The sequence below is a fragment of the Cololabis saira genome, chromosome 23 (assembly GCF_033807715.1).
Source record: "Cololabis saira isolate AMF1-May2022 chromosome 23, fColSai1.1, whole genome shotgun sequence".
Lineage (NCBI taxonomy): Eukaryota > Metazoa > Chordata > Actinopteri > Beloniformes > Belonidae > Cololabis > Cololabis saira.
Window position 1 is genome coordinate 34,231,903 of NC_084609.1, and position 19,566 is coordinate 34,251,468.

The following is a 19,566-nucleotide window of genomic DNA, read 5'->3' on the forward strand; positions in this document are numbered from 1 at the left end:
GACCATCTCCACATGTTTTGGTCCTGCTCAAGGCTGAATAAATTCTGGTCTGACATATTTGGCACAATTGATCAGGCCTTCAACACATAACTACAACCTAATCCCTTGACTGCATTATTTGGTCTTCCCCCAGCTGATAATATGCCCACCACAATTTTTTTTTAAATTTTTTTTTATTATTATTTTTTAACCAGTTCACTTATTTGCTTTCCCCCCTTTATTAACGTATGATTTTATTTTTATTAACTTAGTCATTTTATTATTTGTGGCTCAACATACCTAGGGGCGAGGGTGGGGGGTGGGGGGAGTGGGTAAAAGCTCACTATAAAAATGGAAAAAATAATGTAAACAGGATTCGATGTGAAGATGGAGCACACCTCTTCTTTCCGTTTATTTTTCCTTTCTCAAGAGATTCCGATATATTGTGCTCCTTTTTTCTTTTCTTTTTTTTTTCTTTCTCTTTTTGTTATTCACCATTATTATTAATTGTTAATTGTTTTCTCTGATCAGCAAGCACCTGTACTGTATATAGTAATGTTCTACTCGCTTTGTTGCTCTTGTTATTGTTTTTATCATTGTCCTGTTTACAATAAACACATTTATAAAAAAAACAAAAAACACTGTTGCAAGTAAACAAGCTCACCTCACCCCGCATGTTAAATCCCATACCATTAAAGCGACACTACGTAACTTTTCCACCTTAATATCATATTTCCAGAGTCATTGTGATGGTACATCAACTTCAAACAGGTTTAATGAACCTCTGTCATGGTCTGAGGGGTCTGTATCGCCTTCACTGGCACTATGTAACTTTGAGGAGCATGGTAGGAACCCTGCCACACTAAAAAACTACAAATCTTTACAACTTTGACTGCTTTACGGCATACGTCACTTCCCCCTCCTTCCCGATTCGCAGTCGAGACGAAAATGGGCGGGGCGAGGAGAGGAGTTCTCGCAGGAGTTCTGAGTTCTCGCGAGATGTGGTAGGAGCACGAGGTACACAGAGACAGCAGCAGCATTCAATGTCGAGCTGAAAAATATACTTTTGGTTATCAAATAAATCGTAAATTGTACAGTAAGTGAAAATTTATTCAACAGAGAGGTTACATAGATATAAATTAGACCCTCCAGGAATCTGCAAAGAAAAAGTTTAAATTCCGCGGAGAGGAATTCTTTATTCCGCGGCTTGAAAGTTAATATTCCGCGGGCATTAAAAAATATACATTTTTAATGTAAAAATTAGGTAAATTTTTACCAAAACACTCTAAAACTGTAAAACAGTGTGTAACATACTATTACTGGTTATAAAATAATGAACATCAACATTTTTTTTGTCCCACTTTGGCATATTTATTTGCAACGAAAGAGAAGGCCATTTGCAGTAAAAAATAAAAATAAAAAATATAAAATGCTGACACTTGGTCTCTGAAATGCAGTATAGTACTGTTCCCTGAACACTGGGAAAACCAGAAAATAAAGTTAGCCAACTGTGTGCTGTGAAAATCAATCAAGTTGTAGCCTACAGAACAGCAGCTAGTACAGCAACCTACAGAACAGAGTATGTACATATTCAGTCACAGCATGGCATGCTGGCATAATGGGCAATTAGTCCAAACTGTACACAGATTCTTTAACTCAACACACTTGACTGTGTACAACAACAACAACAACATTCCAGCATCGTTCCTTGGCTTCCACTGGGATATAAAGTAAAGTTTAAACTATCAACTACATAACAGTGGATAAGGGAAACATTTACTGCATACAGCATAAAGTAAATGTAAACATTCAGGTATAACAATAAGCTGTGTGATCAGTGCAAATGAAATTATAGATTCAGTTTTTCCTTTTCTTTTCTTTTTTTTTAACAAAAACAAACATGTTTCAATAAATTTAAACTCCAGTGCCACAATTTAACTTGCCCATTTCTCAGTGAAACAAATGCCATTTACAGCATCTCATCATCATCATCATCATCACCATCATTCTCACTAACTGACTCCTGAGCACACTGTGCTTTGAGATTTACGTACAGGAACACCAATGCCTTGATGTTGGCCTCAGTCAGTGAGCGTCTCCTGGATGATAACACCATTTTGTAAATGCTGTTTGACCTTTCCACATCAGCTGAGTTTGTGACACAGTCCTTGTACCTCATTGCTAACCTAGACAGCTGGGGTAGTGGCTCTTGCATGCTGTGCCAAAACAGATCCATGTCAATCACTCCAGAGAGTGAGGCCATGACTGCAGCTGGACCAAACTTTGTGAAGTAGAGGTGGATTTCTTCCTTAGGTATATCTTCAAAACCAGGGATGCTGCTTAGATCCTCATCCTCGCTGAACAGGACGATACATCTGGGATTGAAAACCCTGCATTCTTTTAAGAACTGCATGGCCGGCTGAGCACCATCCATGTACTTGGACAACTTCTCTTCTGCTAGTTGGTAGGCCTGTTCAAATATGGCCAGGGTCTCCTTCTTCTTTGCATATGGGAGATTTGGACCAAAGAAGTGATCACATGATTCCAACTTTAGCTCTTTGTTGGCTGCGAATGTGATCTGTAGATCTTCCCATATGTCAAAAACCTTCATTGTGACAGGCAAGTTGCTTTCAAACAGGTTGCAAAGCTGGAGAAGCACTTGTGACTTTTCAGAAATGATGTTGAGGTGTAGCTGCAGTGTCATAGAGAGACTTTCATCTTGTGTAATGGCATACAGCTGCTCCAGTGAATTGGGGGCAGATGGCCTGCAGATCTCCAGCTCCTCTGTGAAAAAGGACTTGTACAAGGCATAATGTTCTGCATGGTATGCTGCTGCCATGTACCATGAGTTCCATCTTGTGCCACAAGGATTGGGAGCCATTTTTGCTGTTGTGCCCGAGGTTTTGAGAAAGCTCAGGTATCTCCTCTTCCTGGCACCTGCCATGTAAAACACCTGTGAGAAATACCTCATGAATGTGTTCACCTCTGCAAAAGGCTTCCTGAAAGATTCTCCAACAAGATTCATGATATGTGCCAGGCATGTCACATGGATGGAATTGGGAAACAGAGCTTTGAGGGCAGTTTTGTATGCCTTAAGCATATATGCAGCATTGTCGGTGTCAATAGAAATCACATCATCTGGTTTCACTCCAAAGTCATTTAGAGCGTTGACTGTTGCACTTGCCACTGTTGAATGATTGCATTTGTCTAGGAAAACGGTGTCAATCAGGTAGCTGCGTATTTTTCCAGATTCATCCTTGACGAGAGGAGACACCATTATGTTGAGCACGCAGCGTCCTTCTGCATCGGGTGTTTCATCAAACATGACAGAGACAGGCATATCTTTGATCATGTTTTTGATGACCTCCTTCTCTATGCTGTATACCTCTGGAAGATACCTTGGAAGACAGACAGACAGACAGACAGATACTTTTATTATTCCATGGGGGAAATCTGTCACCCAAAAGGCGGTACAGCAGTTTAAGGTTACGTTAACTTATTAGTAAAAAATGTAAAAGCACTGTGTACCTCTCTTGTAGTTGTTTAAAGCCAGGGATGGCTCCTCCATTCACTACTCTGTTGAGCAAGAAACTTCTCATCAGGGGACTGTCAGATCTGGACAGTGGTGTGTTTGTTGCTGTACAAGCTTTGATCCATTCCAAGCAAACCTGCCAAAAAGCAATGTAAAACAAAATTATGCATTAATTAATTGTATATAATTTAAAGAATATAATTTATCAAATTCACTGTAAATATATAAGCACAGAGTTTGACACTCTCTCTCTAGCGCACACACACACACACACACACACACACACACACACACACACACACGACTGTACTTGGGTAGCCTATATTTCTATACCATCCGAGTTACATACTTCCTATACAATAAAATAAGGAACATGGGGATAATTGGCTATTATGAATTAAATCATGTTCAAAATTCAACAACAGCATACCTTTTCACGTTCTTCGGCAGCAACCGTGCGCCTGCTGAGTGATGTCGTTATGGTCGTTTGTCTTTTTAAAGCCACTTGCGCGGGAGTTTCAGACTTTCGCCTCTGATGCAAAGCGGAACACAAGTGGTCCCTTATTGTTGAATTTCTTCTGTGATCGATGACTTTGTTGCAACTTGTACAGAATAACTTTCCCCCATCCTCGTGTAGTTCTTTGTACTGTTTTGCTCTGTCAGCCGCGGTAATATTAGGAAGCTTTGACTTACTCGGCACCGGACGGAGAAATCGCTCCATAACTGAAGGTTTATATTTACTTTATCCTGTATGTAGTAATGTCTCCCCATATCTACAGTATGTAGTTAATAGTTTAAACTTTACTTTGTCTCCGTGGAAGCCAAGGACCGCTGCTGGAATGTTGTTGTTGTAGGCCACAGTCGAGTGTGGTGACTGTCTGTTTCCTTATCCGGCTAGTGTTACTACGTATGTGCGACATCTAGCGGCCGGGAGGAAAATTACATGTAAAAAAAATGATTTTTCTGCACCAGACATTGAAATCCACGGAAGGTCTGTAAATCCGCGGACAGCCGTGAAATCCGCGAAAAATTCCGCGATCACGGAATCGCGGATTCCTGGAGGGTCTAATAAATAATCTGGATCAGGAAGAAACCATAGAGTCCCTGCAGGAGTATATGGAAGAAAATTACAATAGAATTGTAATGGGTAAAAAAGACGCAGCTACCCCGAACGCCTCATCGTCAAAAAGATCCCGGGACGAAAAATCACCTGGAGCCATCTCCCCCCCAGGTAACACCACTACAGACGCCCTGCTGTCCATCGACGCCCGGCTAAGTGGCTTTGAGAACCGTCTGTCCCTCCTGGAGGTCCTGCACAGGGAGATACAAGCGCTCCAGACCTCCCTGGAATACAGCCAACGGCAGGTGGAATCGCTCGCGGCTGAAAACCGGGATTTAAAGGAGTCGGTAAAATCCCTGACAGAGGGGATGAGCCAGCTTAAAAGGGACAATAAGACCATGAAAGAGGCAAATTTAGACCTTCAAAGCAGAAGCATGCGGGACAATTTAGTATTCTCTGGGATCCCAGAAAAAGCTGATGAGGATCCTGAGGAAACCGTTCAGGATTTCATCCGCAACCACCTGAAGCTTCCAGAAGACATGGCGAATTCCATCACGTTTCACCGCGTCCATCGCCTTGGAGGAAGAAGATCGGAAGCCCAAAGACCCAGACCCATTGTAGCCAAGTTTGAACACTTTAAGCAGAAAGAGCAGGTTCGGAGACAGGGGCCACAGCTACGCGGATTGCCGTTCTCCGTGAACGACCAGTTCCCCCGGGAGATCCTGGACCGTCGCCGAGTCCTCTTCCCGGTCCGGAGGAGGCTCATTTCGGAGGGATGTCAGGCTGTCATCACCGTGGACCGGCTGTACGTGAACGGGGAGCTCTACCGGAACCCCAACATCACGCCGTGGCTCTTCTGAGAGATGAGTACAATTTGCCTTTTTTTCCTTTCTCTTTCTCTCTCACTAAATGGTGATTAGATTAGATATAGCTTTATAAACATTTGGTAATTAGATTAGAGATAGCTTCATAAACACTTGTTGATTAGATCAGATAAAGGTTCATAAACATTTTCGGCACATATTAAAGTATTTATAATTTTTGATCTGCTAGTCTCAATGAGTTACAGTCACACATCGGTGATCGTTTCTTTTTTTTCTTTTCTTTTCCCCCTCTTCTCTATCTTTTTTTCTGTTTTCTTTTTTCTTTTAATTATGATTAGAATTATTTCCCTCCCCCTCACTCCACCCCAATTGTCACACTCCTTTTTTCCTCTTTCCCTCCATGTCTCACTCTGCTGCACTTTCCGGTTGGTTAATTGGTACAAACATACATTTAGATTAACATGGAACACACACATCCAACTCCTGCAACATTACCATTTACATATAATGTTATTTTCAGTGATTGGATTATGGATGAATTAAAGTTCGTCACCTGGAATGTAAACGGAGCCGGGAACACATCAAAGAGATTAAAACTTCTTAATCAGATTCAAACTCTGCAGGCAGACATTGTTTTACTACAAGAAACACACTTAGTTAAAGCTTCAGCAGATGCATTGGCCACGCCAGAATTTCCGCATATTTTCTCCGCCTGTTACAACTCCAGACAAAGAGGGGTAGCAATTCTCATTAATAAGAGAGTAAATTTCACTGTAAAGGACACACACATTGACTCAGAGGGTAGATATTTAATTTTAGTCTTGCAAATTCAAAGCTTGAATTTATGTATTTCTAATGTATATGGTCCAAATGTTGATGACTCCTTGTTTTTTCACTCTTTTTTCACCTCACTTTCTGCTCACCTAGACAACACAGTGATCATCGGAGGAGACTTCAACATGGTTCTGGACCCTGGAGTGGACAGGCTCAGTAATGCAGGCGGACACAGGAGTTGGCAGTCAGCAAGTATTGTTAAGCAATACATGAATGATCTGGGTCTTTGCGATACATGGCGCTCTTTACACCCAACCCTTAGGAATTACACTTTTTTCTCAGCCGTTCACCACTCATACTCTAGGTTAGATTATTTTTTAGTCAGTAGCTCTCTGATGAGAGATATCTCAGAATCACAAATACACCCAATCAATATTAGCGATCACGCACCTGTTTCTTTCACTCTGGGGAAGAGGGGGAGCGTATCATCCTCCAAAGTTTGGAGATTTAATACATCATTGCTCAAAGACCCCGACTTTACTAACTTTTTTAAGAAAGAATGGGATATTTTTTTGCAAAATAACGACCAGCCGGAAATATCAGCGAGCGTTCTATGGGAAGCAGGGAAAGCAGTAATGCGAGGAAAAATAATTTCCTTTTCGTCAAATAAGAAAAGAAAAGACAACTTAAAAACAAAAGAATTAGAAGGTGAAATAAAGACGCTAGAGGAGGCCTTTCAGACTTCTGCAGATGAATGTATCCTTAACAAAATAAGGAAAACTAAAATAGAATTAAATAAAATAATTGACGCAAAAACGCAGTTTCTAGTACAAAGGCTTCGCCTGGAAAACTTTGCGCATGCTAACAGATCGGGGAAATATTTAGCCAATCAATTAAAAATAAACAAAGAAAAAACAACCATAACATCTATTAAGGACCAGTCAGGGGAAGTTACACACGATCCCTGTTTAATAAATTCAATCTTTAGAGACTTTTACTATAAATTATACTCGTCACAAATTGAACCATCTGATCAATCCATTAATGAGTTTCTTGGAGAAATTAACCTGCCAAAGTTACAACAGGAACAAGTTATGAATTTAGATTCACCGCTCTCAATAGGAGAACTCCATGAAGCTCTTCAACATATGCCCAATAATAAAGCTCCGGGCCCAGATGGTTTCCCAGCGGAATTTTATAAGGAATTCTGGAGCATATTAGCACCAACATTTTATAAAATGATTCTAAATATTAGGGAGAAGAAAAGTTTACCCTTAAATATGAACTCTGCTAATATTAGTCTTTTATTAAAACCGGATAAAGATCCCTCGCTCCCATCGAGCTACCGCCCAATATCACTGATAAATGTAGACATTAAAATAATTAGCAAGGCCCTTACTGAACGTCTGAAAAGAGTCACCCCTTCTATTATACATCCGGATCAAACAGGCTTCATTAAAGGTAGACATTCCTCTACTAATATTCGCAGATTATTAAATATTATAGACTATTCCAGTATCAATAAACAGGAAACTACTATTATATCCTTAGACGCGGAAAAAGCATTTGATAAGGTAAATTGGAAGTTTCTATTGGCAACTTTACATAAATTTGGATTTGGTGAATCTTTTATTGACTGGATAAAAATATTATACAGCTCTCCCAAGGCACGTGTAAGGACAAATGATCAAATCTCTACAAGTTTTACCTTGCAAAGAGGCACTAGACAGGGTTGCCCTCTATCTCCCTCATTATTTGCAATATTTATCGAACCTTTAGCAGCAGCTATTAGACAAAATCAAAATATTAAAGGTATACAATGCAAAATGGTAGAGCACAAAATAAGTCTTTATGCGGATGACGTACTCCTCTTCCTCCAGAACTCACGATCTTCACTATCACAGACAATCACACTTATAGAGGGATTTTCATCTCTGTCTGATTATTCTATTAATTGGTCTAAATCCACTGTTTTGTGCGTGAACTGCAATTTTAGGAATATAACCAATACTCAATTACAATCAGGGAACATTAGATATTTAGGCATAAACATTTCCCCTAGGCTGTCAGAGTTAATAAAATTAAATTATGTTCAGCTTATAAAGAAAATAGAAGATGATCTTTCTAGATGGAGCTCTCTCCCCATTTCGCTCATGGGTAGAATAGCCACCATTAAAATGATGGTCTTACCTAAAGTAAATTATTTTTTCTCAATGATACCATGCAAACCCCCTCTTTCCTGGTTTAAATCGTTGGACTCAGGTGTTTCAAAATTTCTGTGGAAAAATAAAACTCCACGCATTAGTTTAAAGACATTGCAAAAATGTAAAGAATATGGAGGTTTAGAGCTACCTAATTTTCAGTATTACTTCCTTGCCAATAAATTACAGTATATTGTAAAATGGTCAAAAGATCATCCTTTAGATAGTCAATGGCTGGACTCAGAGCAAGTGTTTTGCAATGAACTAGAAATCTCAGAGTTACCATTTATTAGTCAAAGTATCAAACGTCATCAATGTTTCAAAAGCATTAATATTAGCACAACTTTATCAGCTTGGTGGGAATTTCTTAAAGTAGCTAAAATTTCACTTTTTCCATGTGACCGTACACCCATATGGAACAACCCAGACATCGTGAAAAATGATAAAAAGGTGGTTAACTTCGTTCAATGGAGAGATCAAGGAATACGGTATTTACAGCACGTAATTGTAGGAGGACAGTTTGTACCTTTCAATACACTTATGGTTCAATACGGAGTTAGCAGGAGTAGATTTTTCAACAGTATCAACAACTTAAGGCCATAATAAATAAAACATACAAAATTAGACATTTAGACTTACAACTTCCCGCTAAGATAATAGATTTATTGAATCTAAGCACTTTAAAGTTGTTATCAAAACTGTACAGGTTAGTAGAATACCGACCAGTTTTCTTGGTCACAAATATGCTTAAATACGTTTACTATGACTAAAAACCCAAACTTACAACTTATACAGTACAAAGTTCTTCATAGAATACATTATACTGGACAAAGGATGTTCCAGATGGGCTTTGTCACCTCTAATATCTGTTCACAATGCACAGAGAACACCCCAGATAATTATATGCATGCTTTATGGTTCTGTACACCGGTACAGAGGTTCTGGAAGGAGATTTGTGAGGATTTATCCACATGGATCAACCACAGAATCCCAGTGTGCCCCACGGTATGTATATTAGGTCACCTGGGAGACACTCAAATAGAACCTAATTGGACACACCGGGTTCTCACTGCTTTATGTATCGCAAAGAAAACCATTCTAGTAAATTGGAAACAAAAATCCAGTTTATGTATCAACCATTTTAGGAATCTTTTATCAGATCATATTAGTAGTGAGATAATGTCTGCCTCCACTGAACAACATTCGGCTGAATTGCACTCTCTGTGGTCCCCGATTATTGGCTTCGTTACCTAGTGGGGGCGGGGGGGTGGTGATCTCGTAGCCCTTGGGGTTGGGGGTCGGCTTGGGGGGTCTGGGGCGCGGGCCTCTGGTGGCCCCTGGGGGCCCCTGGGGGGGCGGTGGGTGCGGCCGCGGGGCCCTGTCCCTGGCCGGTGGGGGCCTTGGGGGCCTGTGGGGGGGGTTGCCTCATGGCGGTGGGGGGGGTGGCTGGGAAGGGCCCCGGGCGGGGGGCTGTGGCTTGGGCGTCTCCGGGCCTCCCGGGGGGGGCTGGGCCGTGGACGTGGGGGTCCCACCCGCAGGGCCCGGCCCTGCCTGGGTGGGGGGTGGCTGTCTGCGCTGGGGGGGCATTGCTGTCTTGGTCCTCCGTCGCTGGGCGGGGGCCAAGTGCCCCTGCGGATGTGGGGACTCCGTGACCCTTGGGGTGTCTGCCGGGGTGGCCTCGGGGGGGGGTGGGGCCGGGTCCGGGGATCGGGCCTCCCCTGACCGGGGGGTGCACGGGCGGGCGCGACGGCGGGGTGGCACCATTCCCAGGTATCTATGTCTTATGTTGTCAGTATGAATGGGAGGATGTTGGACCGTTTCCCCCTCCGTCTGGGGGCTCCGGCGGCGCCGGGGGCGCCCGTGGAGGTACGGTGGGGCCCTGGCCCGGCTCGGAGGGCCGGCCCCCGTCTACTGGATGGCCGGTGGGGGGACGCGGGTGTCTTATCAGGGCCGGCTTTGCTGGTCCTGCCTCCTGGCTTCGGCCTCCGCTCCCCCTTCTTCCCCCCCTACACGATTCATACGCACATAGGCGAAGGGCGGGGGGTCCGGGTCGTGGGGGGCACTGTCCCGCGTGGCCCGGCACTCCCCGCCTCACGGTTTTAACAGCAAAATAGACACTGCACATTCAACACTTAATAAATACATTTGACAAGGACACGTAGTTCGGGAGGGGGGGGTCGGTGTCAATCGATACTTGGCCCTCCCCCCTCCCTATTTTTATTTTCATGGCTCAACACCAGGGGCAGGAGGGGGTCCCACATCACCCGCGTTCCCTCACCGGCCTGGGACAGGTGGGTCGGGTTACCCGGGCCTGGCGGGGCTCGCCGTGCAGCCTGGGGTGCCTTCTGGCGGTGCTGGACCCCCCCGGGGAGGGGGAAACGGTGCGTGATTGTATGTCTGTGTCGGTGAGAATGCGGTATGGAAGGGTCCTGCCATGAAGGATTTGAGCCTCCGTTCGCAGGCGGTGGGTTGCCTCCCTCCTACTTCTCCCCTCTGTGGGGTTGCCGGTGGCCTGGGTTCCGGGCTCTTCCGTGTCGGCCTCTGGTCTCGCGGGTGGCGGGGTTGCTCCCCCCCCTCCCCCCACTATAGATACACTTCAGGTGGAGCTTTGTTTGGTTTATCACACACACACACACACACACACACACACACACACACACACACACACACACACACACACAGTCACTTAGTCACATGCATATACACACACACACACACACACACACATAGACATACACACTGGCTTGTTCACCTGCATGCTGGCTCTCTAGTTTTTGGGTGTAGGTAGCGGTAGCGATAGCTTAGCTCAGACTGCGATCAGATCTCAAGATTTAGGTCGATTGCTGTTATTGTTTTGGTTGGCTCCGTGCCGGTTTCGTGCTTTGTTTTGTGGTTTTTTGTTGCAGATTTCTAGTGCTTGACGTGTGTCTCCGTGTGTTCCTGCTTCCTGGATTGGCAGTGGATGTCGTCACCCCCCCCCAAAAAAAAAAAAAAAAAACACTGGGTTTGTATGTGTATATTTATGTATGTGTACGCATATGTATGCATATATATATGTATATATATTAAATATAGTAATAATGCACATATATTTACTTTTGGTTTCTACCGTCATGGTATCAATCATTAATATGTGTGCAAACAAGGTAAAAAAAAAAAAAAAAAGAAAATGGGCGGGGCGTGGAGCGCAGAGCTCCGCAGAAGCTGGTAACCCGTTGCTGTGTTGTAGCTGCAGCAGCTCCACACACAACAGACGTGGGGAAAAGATCGCTAATGGTTTAACTTTTCAATGGTTTCCTGCTCGGAGGCAGAACCACGCAGGCCAAGTATCTGATACAACAAAGTAAAAGAGTGAAAGAGTCGTCGGCTCGCTTGGATCGCGGCTGTAACGACCAAATATAACCTTCCACACAGTAAAGCCTGAATTATGGTTCTGCGTTAAATCGACGCAGACCTACGGCGTAGGGTACGTGGCGACGCGCAACGTACGGTGCGTGTCGCCGCGTACCCTACGCCGTAGGCTCTGCGTCGATTTAACGCAGAACCATAAATCAGCCTTAAACCACAAACACTCACACAGACCGGGTCGGATCAAAACACAAGTTTTATTCCCCACTTCGCCAGCTAAACGCAGTTGCTGGCCAGCTCTCTGCGGTGCAATTAACCCCATTCTTCAGATAAAACTAGTTTGTTGAGGAAAAAATATTAACTCTTATTTGTAGCTGCAGGGGAAGAAAATAATCTCACGAGGAAAACAAAAATATTGCTCACGCCTCGGAGCCTCTTCACCATAATATAGCAGTCAAAAAAAAGAAAAGAGAAGTAAGAGGGATACAAAACATGTACTGTATGTTGTACTATTATACAAATTTATTGAAACACATGGCGAGTCAAACATTTACCAAAGCAGCTCCCAAACACTCCTAAACAAGGTAGCCGGAGACGGTGTTTCTGCAGAACTGCGGCAGTAATCCCTTATAAAGAGTGGCGCTCCGACGAGGAGCTCCATGCTTTAGTAGGGATTTCATATGAATCCAGACCGTTAATAATAATTATTTTCTCCATATACCGCACCCTGGCTTCCTTGTTTAAGGTATCCCGGTAAATTCCAGTTCCTTTCCAGCAGTTTAACATCTTTTTTTTTGCGTTCCGTCTGTTCACTTGGTGAAGCAGAAAAGCGTCCCGTCTTCTCTCATCAAAACAAATGCACGCGACGGGACAGGAGTTTTCCTGCAGTACGCACTGGTGCTCATGGGAAACGTTGTGTTCTTTCTGGTAAAACAATACCGCTTTTGTCCAAAAGATACCGCCAAACTCAGAAAAGCTGAAAGTTACGTTGTGCTGCTTTAACCTGGGGGTTATACTGGATTCAGGACTCAGTCTTGACAAACAGATAAGCTCTGTTGTTAAAAACAGTTGTTTATTAGCTACGTAACATCTCCCACCTTAAATCGTTTTGAACCAATAATAACTTGGAAAAAGTAATCTGCGTATTAATTACATCTCGCTTTGATTACTGCAATTGCCTCTACCTTGGCCTCCCCCAGTCTTTATTAACATGCCTGCAGTTGGTCCAAAATGCTGCAGCAAGACTGCTGACTGGTACCAGGAACCGTGGACATGTCACCCCTGTCTTGGCTTCCCCGCATTGGCTCCCCATATATTTTAGAATTAAGTTTAAAGTTTTACTTGTGGATTTTAGGGCTCTAAATGGGCAGGCCCATGCTCATATCACTGACCTTCTTCAGTTCCAGTCAGCCACCAGTCCCTGAGGGGTCCTCTAGTCAAAGAAAACTACCTGTGCCGCGGTCACGGCTGAAGTTGAAAGGTGAGCTGAAAGGCCGTTGCTGTGGAACCAGTTACCCTTAGACATCCAATGTGCCCCCACTATCTCCACCTTTAAGATTAAAAACTTACCATTGGGCCGGAGCTTCGGGAGCTGCATGCTGGCCTGCGGTCCCCACCCCCGGTCATCCCGTTGCTGCTTCCACCTGCCTGCTGTGTGCTGTTGATGTCCCCGACCCCCAGTCTGGTCCTCGGCAGGAGGGTCCCCCCTTATGAGCCTGGTCCTGCTCAAGGTTTCTTCCCTCCTAAAGGGGAGTTTTTCCATGCCACTGTTTGACTTAAGGCTTTCCTCCCACTATGGGAGTTTTTACCTGCCATTGTTTATGTAATAACTGCTCGGGGGTTATGTTCTGGATCTCTGGAAAGCGTCTAGAGATAACTTTTGTTGTATTAGACGCTATATAAATAAAATTGAATTGAATTGAATTGAATTGAATTTAATTGAATTTAATTGAATTGAACCTCTATTCACTAGCTTTCCCAGTCCCCTAATCCTGTCATTTCTTGCATCTGAGTTTTTAGGTCAAATGTGATTTATTTGTTGTCACTGAAAGTTCTTTCCTTCTTTTTTTGAGATTATTATTATCATGTATTTTCATTCACGTTCATACATTCATGTATTTGGTCAGTAATATCTCTGTTTTAAATGTGCTTTATAAATACACTTTACTTAATTACTAACTCTCAGCCCTTTTCTCATTTTCTGTTTCTGAGATTAAAAACATTACATTTTGTGAACAACAGAGTTTTACTGCACAAACAGGAAGTTGAATATCTTGAACAAGCAGAAAGAGACTCGGCCTCTAAGTGAGTCTGGTTCCTGTAAATGTGAAGAAGCTCAGAGGTGAAACTGTCCTGCAGAGACACGTGTCGTCTGTCATATATGCAATATATATGTATGCTGCTGCACCTTTGGGCAGTGCTGCGTTGCCAGGGTTACATCACTGCAGTGCTGTAAACAGATCCAACGGGTGACGTAATGGTTATAATAGTCTACTACTGGCTTCCTGTTGTTTTTACACCTGCCTATTGAAGTTCTGAGTAAACTATCAGATCGTACAATTTGTGTAGAGCTATTGAAAACCATTACATGGTGTCAGAAGTACCGACGGACACATCGCTTCAGAAAAATGGCAAAGTTTAATCCCCCGGACAGTTTTGCATTTGACCGCCCAAGTAAAAACAGCGTTTCCAGCAGGTATCGTCTGGCGACAAAACTTAACAAGGAGGACGGCGAAGTTCAGGTCAGTTCCCTGATATATGCTACAAAATCCCTTTGAGGAAACGTTAGTTTGCATCTGAAGATCCACATACTTCACGCCACTGGAGTTAGAAGCGTTAATACGTGCATATGGCGAGTATGAGAGCATATTTTGAAAAAAAAAATGAAATTTTATTGTCAATTAGATCAGGGCCGTCAATTGGGTACGGCAGCTGCCACACCTCGACTTCAGGGGAGAATGTAAATGTTTTTTTTTTAATACATTTATGGAATTACTCTGTATCTATTTGTATTAATGTATTCTATTACTTCATACATATAAAATAACTACAAATGCATATCAGAACAACATGATGGATTTCAGTAGGTATTATCTATCCCAACACTTGTACCCCCCCCTCATATCTTGAAATGTCCCAGCGTCCCTGACGACAGTGGTCGCTATCAATCTCGTTTTTACTGCGCTCTGCAGATATAATATATGTCCTGCCATTTTCTTTCTTTTTATTTAAATTGATTTATTTTATTATATTTATGTTACTTATGTAATGACTTATGCACTTCATCCACTTTATGTCTCATAATGTATTTGTTTATTTAATTCCTTGATGCCTGACTGTCCACGGTCAATGTTCTGACTGTAATTGGAACTTTTAAATAAAGTTTTAAATAAAGTTAAAAAAAAGTGCGCTCTGCAGTGTTACTAACTTACAAAAATTAAAATGAAGCAGACAACCACGCAATAAAAAAAAAAGAAAGAAGGCAAGTGATGGGTCCAGAATATATTAACGAGGCTGTTAGCCACTGATGGATTAATTATGCAAGTTCATCTCAAAGTAAGATATAAATCCTCTTATACATCTGTTTAAGGGAAATATTTGACTTTTTTTTACTCTCCCTCTCCTTTTTGCATTTGGACTTTAACTGTTTGAAGTTAAACTGGGATGTCCCTGTGATATTGTTGCACTGACATAGTGAATAAAATACGTTGCGTTTGTCAGATACGCCTTTTCTGCTCTCTAACTCTGCCGCTTGCTGTCCGTGGTGCAGAAAACGGATGCGTATTGCGTAAAGACCCATTGGCTGAATTGACGCCACTGAGGGAGGAGACAGAGAGAAACTCCAGGTTCGCTGAAATAAACCTGGTACCGACCAGGTTAGATTCAGAGCGTCTGTTACTACGGTAACTGACCGAGAGCTTAAGTTACCTCTCTTTGTGAAACAGGCTAGAGTTACCTCTCTTTCTCTGGTTTGAGTTACCTCCCTTTGTGAAACGGAAAACTCAGAGTTTCCCTCATTTCAGGGTTAACAGGCTCAGAGTTCTCACTAAATCTGCTTTGTGAAACGGCCCCAGGAAAGGTGTCCAGCCCTGAAATCAATGTGCAACAAATTCAAAAAGGTGGGTGACTGGGAGGCAAAATGTCATACTAAAGCAGTCAGAGAAGTGACAGAGACAGAGAGTGTTTCACAGACCCCATACTTCCTGGGTGCAGTCATACAAACAAACAAAGAGGATGAACAGTTAAGACTGTCATTGGAAAGACACCGGTGAAAGAAAGTGAAAGAGAAGATACTGTGCATGGAGGAGAACAGTGTCATTGAAAAGCTGACAGAGCCTACAGACTGGTGTGCACCGATGGTGCCAGTTCCACGAAAGAATGGCAAAGTGTCCATCTACGTGGATCTGAAAAGGCTAAATGAAGCTTTGAGGAGAGAGAGGTGCGTCCTCCCAACTGCTGGAGGAAATAACTGCAAAGCTGAGTGGCGCAACAATCTTCACATCCCTTGACGCTGCCTCAGGGTTTTGGCAGATACCTCTACACCCCGAAAGTAGCAAGATGACCACCTTCATAACTCCCTTCGGGAGATACTTCTTCAAGCGACTCCCATTCGGCATCACAAGTGCCCCGGAAATATTCCAACGCAAAATGGCTGAAACTCTAAATGGTCTTCATGGAGTAGCTGTCTTTATGGACGATATTTTTGTTTATGGAAACACTCCAGAACAACACGACCAGTACCTCAGCAAGGTGCTGGAGAGGATTGAGTCAGCTGGATTGAAGTTGAACAAAGACAAGTGTGTGTTCAGACAGGAACAGCTTCATTTCCTTGGCCAGGTGATCGACAAAGCAGGAGTGAAGCCCGATCCGGAGAAAGTCAAGGCAATCAGAGAGTTGCTGTCACCACAGAGAGTGGCGGAGCTGAGACGTGTTCTAGGCATGTTCACGTACCTGGGAAAATATATCCCAAATCTGTCAACAGTGGGCCAACCACTGTATGAACTGTTGAGATCTGAAACTGCATGGATGTGGGACCACGCACAGCAGGATGCGTTCCAGCGCATCAAAGACATCCTATCTACTTCTCCAGTTCTGAAATTCTACGATGTGAATCGTCCTACTGCGGTGTCGGCTGACGCTAGCAGCTATGGCAATCGGTGGCGTGCTGCTGCAGCAACACAACGGTGACTGGAAACCGGTGGCCTATTGTTCACATCGTGTGTCTGACGACGAAACCAGATACGCTCAGATTGAGAAAGAATGCCTGGCAAGCGTCTGGGCATGTGAAAAGTTCGAGAAGTACCTTGTGGGCCTTGAAAACTTTAGGTTAGTGACTGACCTCAAGCCCTTGGTTCCACTGATGACCAAAAAGGATCTGGACAATGTTCCAATACGGTCCCAGAGACTGCTAATGAGACTAATGAGATTCAAACCAATGGCTGAATATGCACCGGGCAAGACCTTGACTGTGGCAGACACCCTGTCACGTAGCCCACTACAGTGCACAGTGGACGTGATTGACACTCACTCGGAAGTTGAGTTGTCAACTACATGCCAGCTACACCACAAAAGCTTACATAAGAACAGCTGACAGTAACCTTCAGATGCTGCTGCAATACATCAAGTCAGGGTGGCCAGACTATGTGGCCAACGTTCCATACAGAGTACAATGGAATCGTCACAAGAGGATATCGCATGTTAATCCCAAGCTCTCTAAGAGCGGAAGTCCTAGATCAGATCCATGATGGACATCGGGGTCTGACAAAATGCAGAAAGTGGGCTAACACATCAGTGTGGTGGCCCGGCATCTCATCTGACATCAAACAGAAAGTCCAGACTTGTCAGGTTTGCCGTGAGATGAGACACACACAGCGCAAAGAGTCCCTCATCTCGACTCCTCTACCTGACCGGCCCTGGAAAAGACTTGCTATTGACCTGTGTGAATATAACAAGCACACTTACCTCGTCGTGTCAGATTACTTCTCCATGTTTCTCGAGATACTCCACATGCCTACAGTCACTGCCTCACAGGTGGTGATAAAGCTAAAGACTGTTTTTGCAAGGTTCAGTTGCCCAGACCAGGTGGTGAGCGTCAACGGTGGCCAGTTTGCATGTGAGGAGTTCCCAGAGTTTGCAAAAGAGTTCGACTTTCAGCACATTACGTCAAGTCCCCATAATCCACAAGGGAATGGACATGCGGAGAGAGGAGTTCAAATCGCAAAAACGATTCTTCAACAGAAAGACTCTCTTCTCGCTCTTATGTGCTATGTTCGTGTTCATTTACCTTGATGACGTTTTGGTGGCCAGTTCCTCAACAGAGGAGCATTTGGCACATCTGAAACTAGTCTTTCAGAGGTTAGATGAACACGGCCTTATTGTCAACCCGGCTAAGTGCCAGTTCGGCTTGCCGATTATTGATATTTTAGGGCACCAGATTTCAGCTCAGGGTGCAGTTCCACTGCCGTCTAAGGTACAAGCGGTGGCAGATTTTCCCCGCCCGGCCTCGGTTAAGGCGCTGCAGGAGTTTTCGGGTATGATTAATTTTTCCTCCCTCGCGCCGCCCACCTCCTGCAGCCACTTTATGGAGCCTTGCAAAAAAAGAAAGGCTGTGACCCAGTGGACTGGACACCTGACCGGCTCCCAGCTGAGCCTCCTACTGCCGACCGCCACGGACCGGTCGACCGGAAGTAACGGACCGTCATTAAGCGCAGCTAACGGCTCCTCCATTACCACTTTTGGGACTCGGTCAGTGACTGTTTCCACGGACGTCGGTTTGACAGAGACTTTGTCATCGCCAATGTTGCTGTTCCTATTATCGGTGCTGATTTTCTGTGTGCTAACGGTTTGCTAGTGGATGTTGCAAACCGCCGATTGATCAATGCAGTGACTTTTATGACTTTCCCGTGCGAGACCGGGGGTTCTGGGCCGCTTGCACACGCTAGTTTTTTAGCAGCAGACAACGTGTTCCAACGTGTTCCCGCGTCTGATTAAACCTGTCTTTTCCACCACGGCAACCAGGCACGGCGTCGAGCATTACATCACCACCCCAGGGCCCCCGGTTTTTGTGCATGCTCGTCGTTTAGACACACAGAAGTTAGCCATTGCTAAAGAGGAGTTTGCCTCTATGGAGCGTTTAGGCATAGTTAGATGCTCCAAGAGCCCCTGGGCTTCCCCGCTTCACATGGTACCAAAGGCAGATGGTTCGTGGCGCCCGTGTGGGGATTTCTTAACAACGTCATAGTGCACGACCACTATCCAGTCCTGCACATCCAGGATTTTTCTGCGCATTTAGCAGGGACAACCATCACACTGTACTAAACCTGGTTATGGGAACCTGGTTACCACCAGGTTCCCATGAGAGCAGAGGATGTGCCTAAGACTGCTGTAATTACCCCATTTGGGCTTTTTGAATTTCTGCCCTTTGGCCTCAAGGGGGCAGCGCAGACCTTCCAGAGGTTGATGGAATCTGTGTTGCGAGACCTCACGTTCGTGTTCATTTACCCTGATGACGTTTTGGTGTCCAGTTCCTCAGCAGAGGAGCATTTGGCACATCTGAAACTAGTCTTTCAGAGGTTAGATGAACATGGCCTTATTGTCAACCCGGCTAAGTTCCAGTTCGGCTTGCCGATTATTGATTTTTTTAGGGCACCAGATTTCCACTCAGGGTGCAGTTCCACTGCCGTCTAAGGTACAAGTGGTGCCAGATTTTCCCCGCCCGGCCTCGGTTAAGGCGCTGCAGGAGTTTTCGGGTATGATACATTTTTATAACCGTTTCCTCCCTCGCGCCGCCCACCTCCTGCAGCCACTTTATGGAGCCTTGCAAAAAAAGAAAGGCTGTGACCCAGTGGA

The 19,566-nt window shown here is 44.2% G+C and overlaps 2 protein-coding genes across 2 annotated transcripts in view; one reads left to right on the forward strand and one right to left on the reverse strand.

Moving 5' to 3' along the window:
• The window catches only part of LOC133424182 (NLR family CARD domain-containing protein 3-like), a 179,342-nt gene that overhangs the window by 113,905 nt on the left and 45,871 nt on the right, over positions 1–19,566 (forward strand).
• Positions 1,554–4,358, reverse strand: LOC133424333 (uncharacterized). The gene is made up of 3 exons (XM_061714865.1): positions 3,942–4,358; positions 3,508–3,647; positions 1,554–3,377 (listed from the first exon to the last, which is right to left on the reverse strand). Exons 1-3 carry the CDS (start codon positions 4,230–4,232, stop codon positions 1,949–1,951), a joined length of 1,860 nt encoding a protein of 619 aa, XP_061570849.1. The 5' UTR covers positions 4,233–4,358; the 3' UTR covers positions 1,554–1,948.

Bases quoted from the DNA above. Each gene is read 5' to 3' on its own strand.
- LOC133424333 (XM_061714865.1), bottom strand. From the start codon at position 4,232: ATGGAGCGATTTCTCCGTCCGGTGCCGAGTAAGTCAAAGCTTCCTAAT. The intron at 3,648-3,941 runs GTATGCTGTTGT...GCTTTTTGGCAG, and splicing joins CTGCCGAAGAACGTGAAAAG to GTTTGCTTGGAATGGATCAA. The intron at 3,378-3,507 runs GTACACAGTGCT...CTGTCTTCCAAG, and splicing joins TTTAAACAACTACAAGAGAG to GTATCTTCCAGAGGTATACA.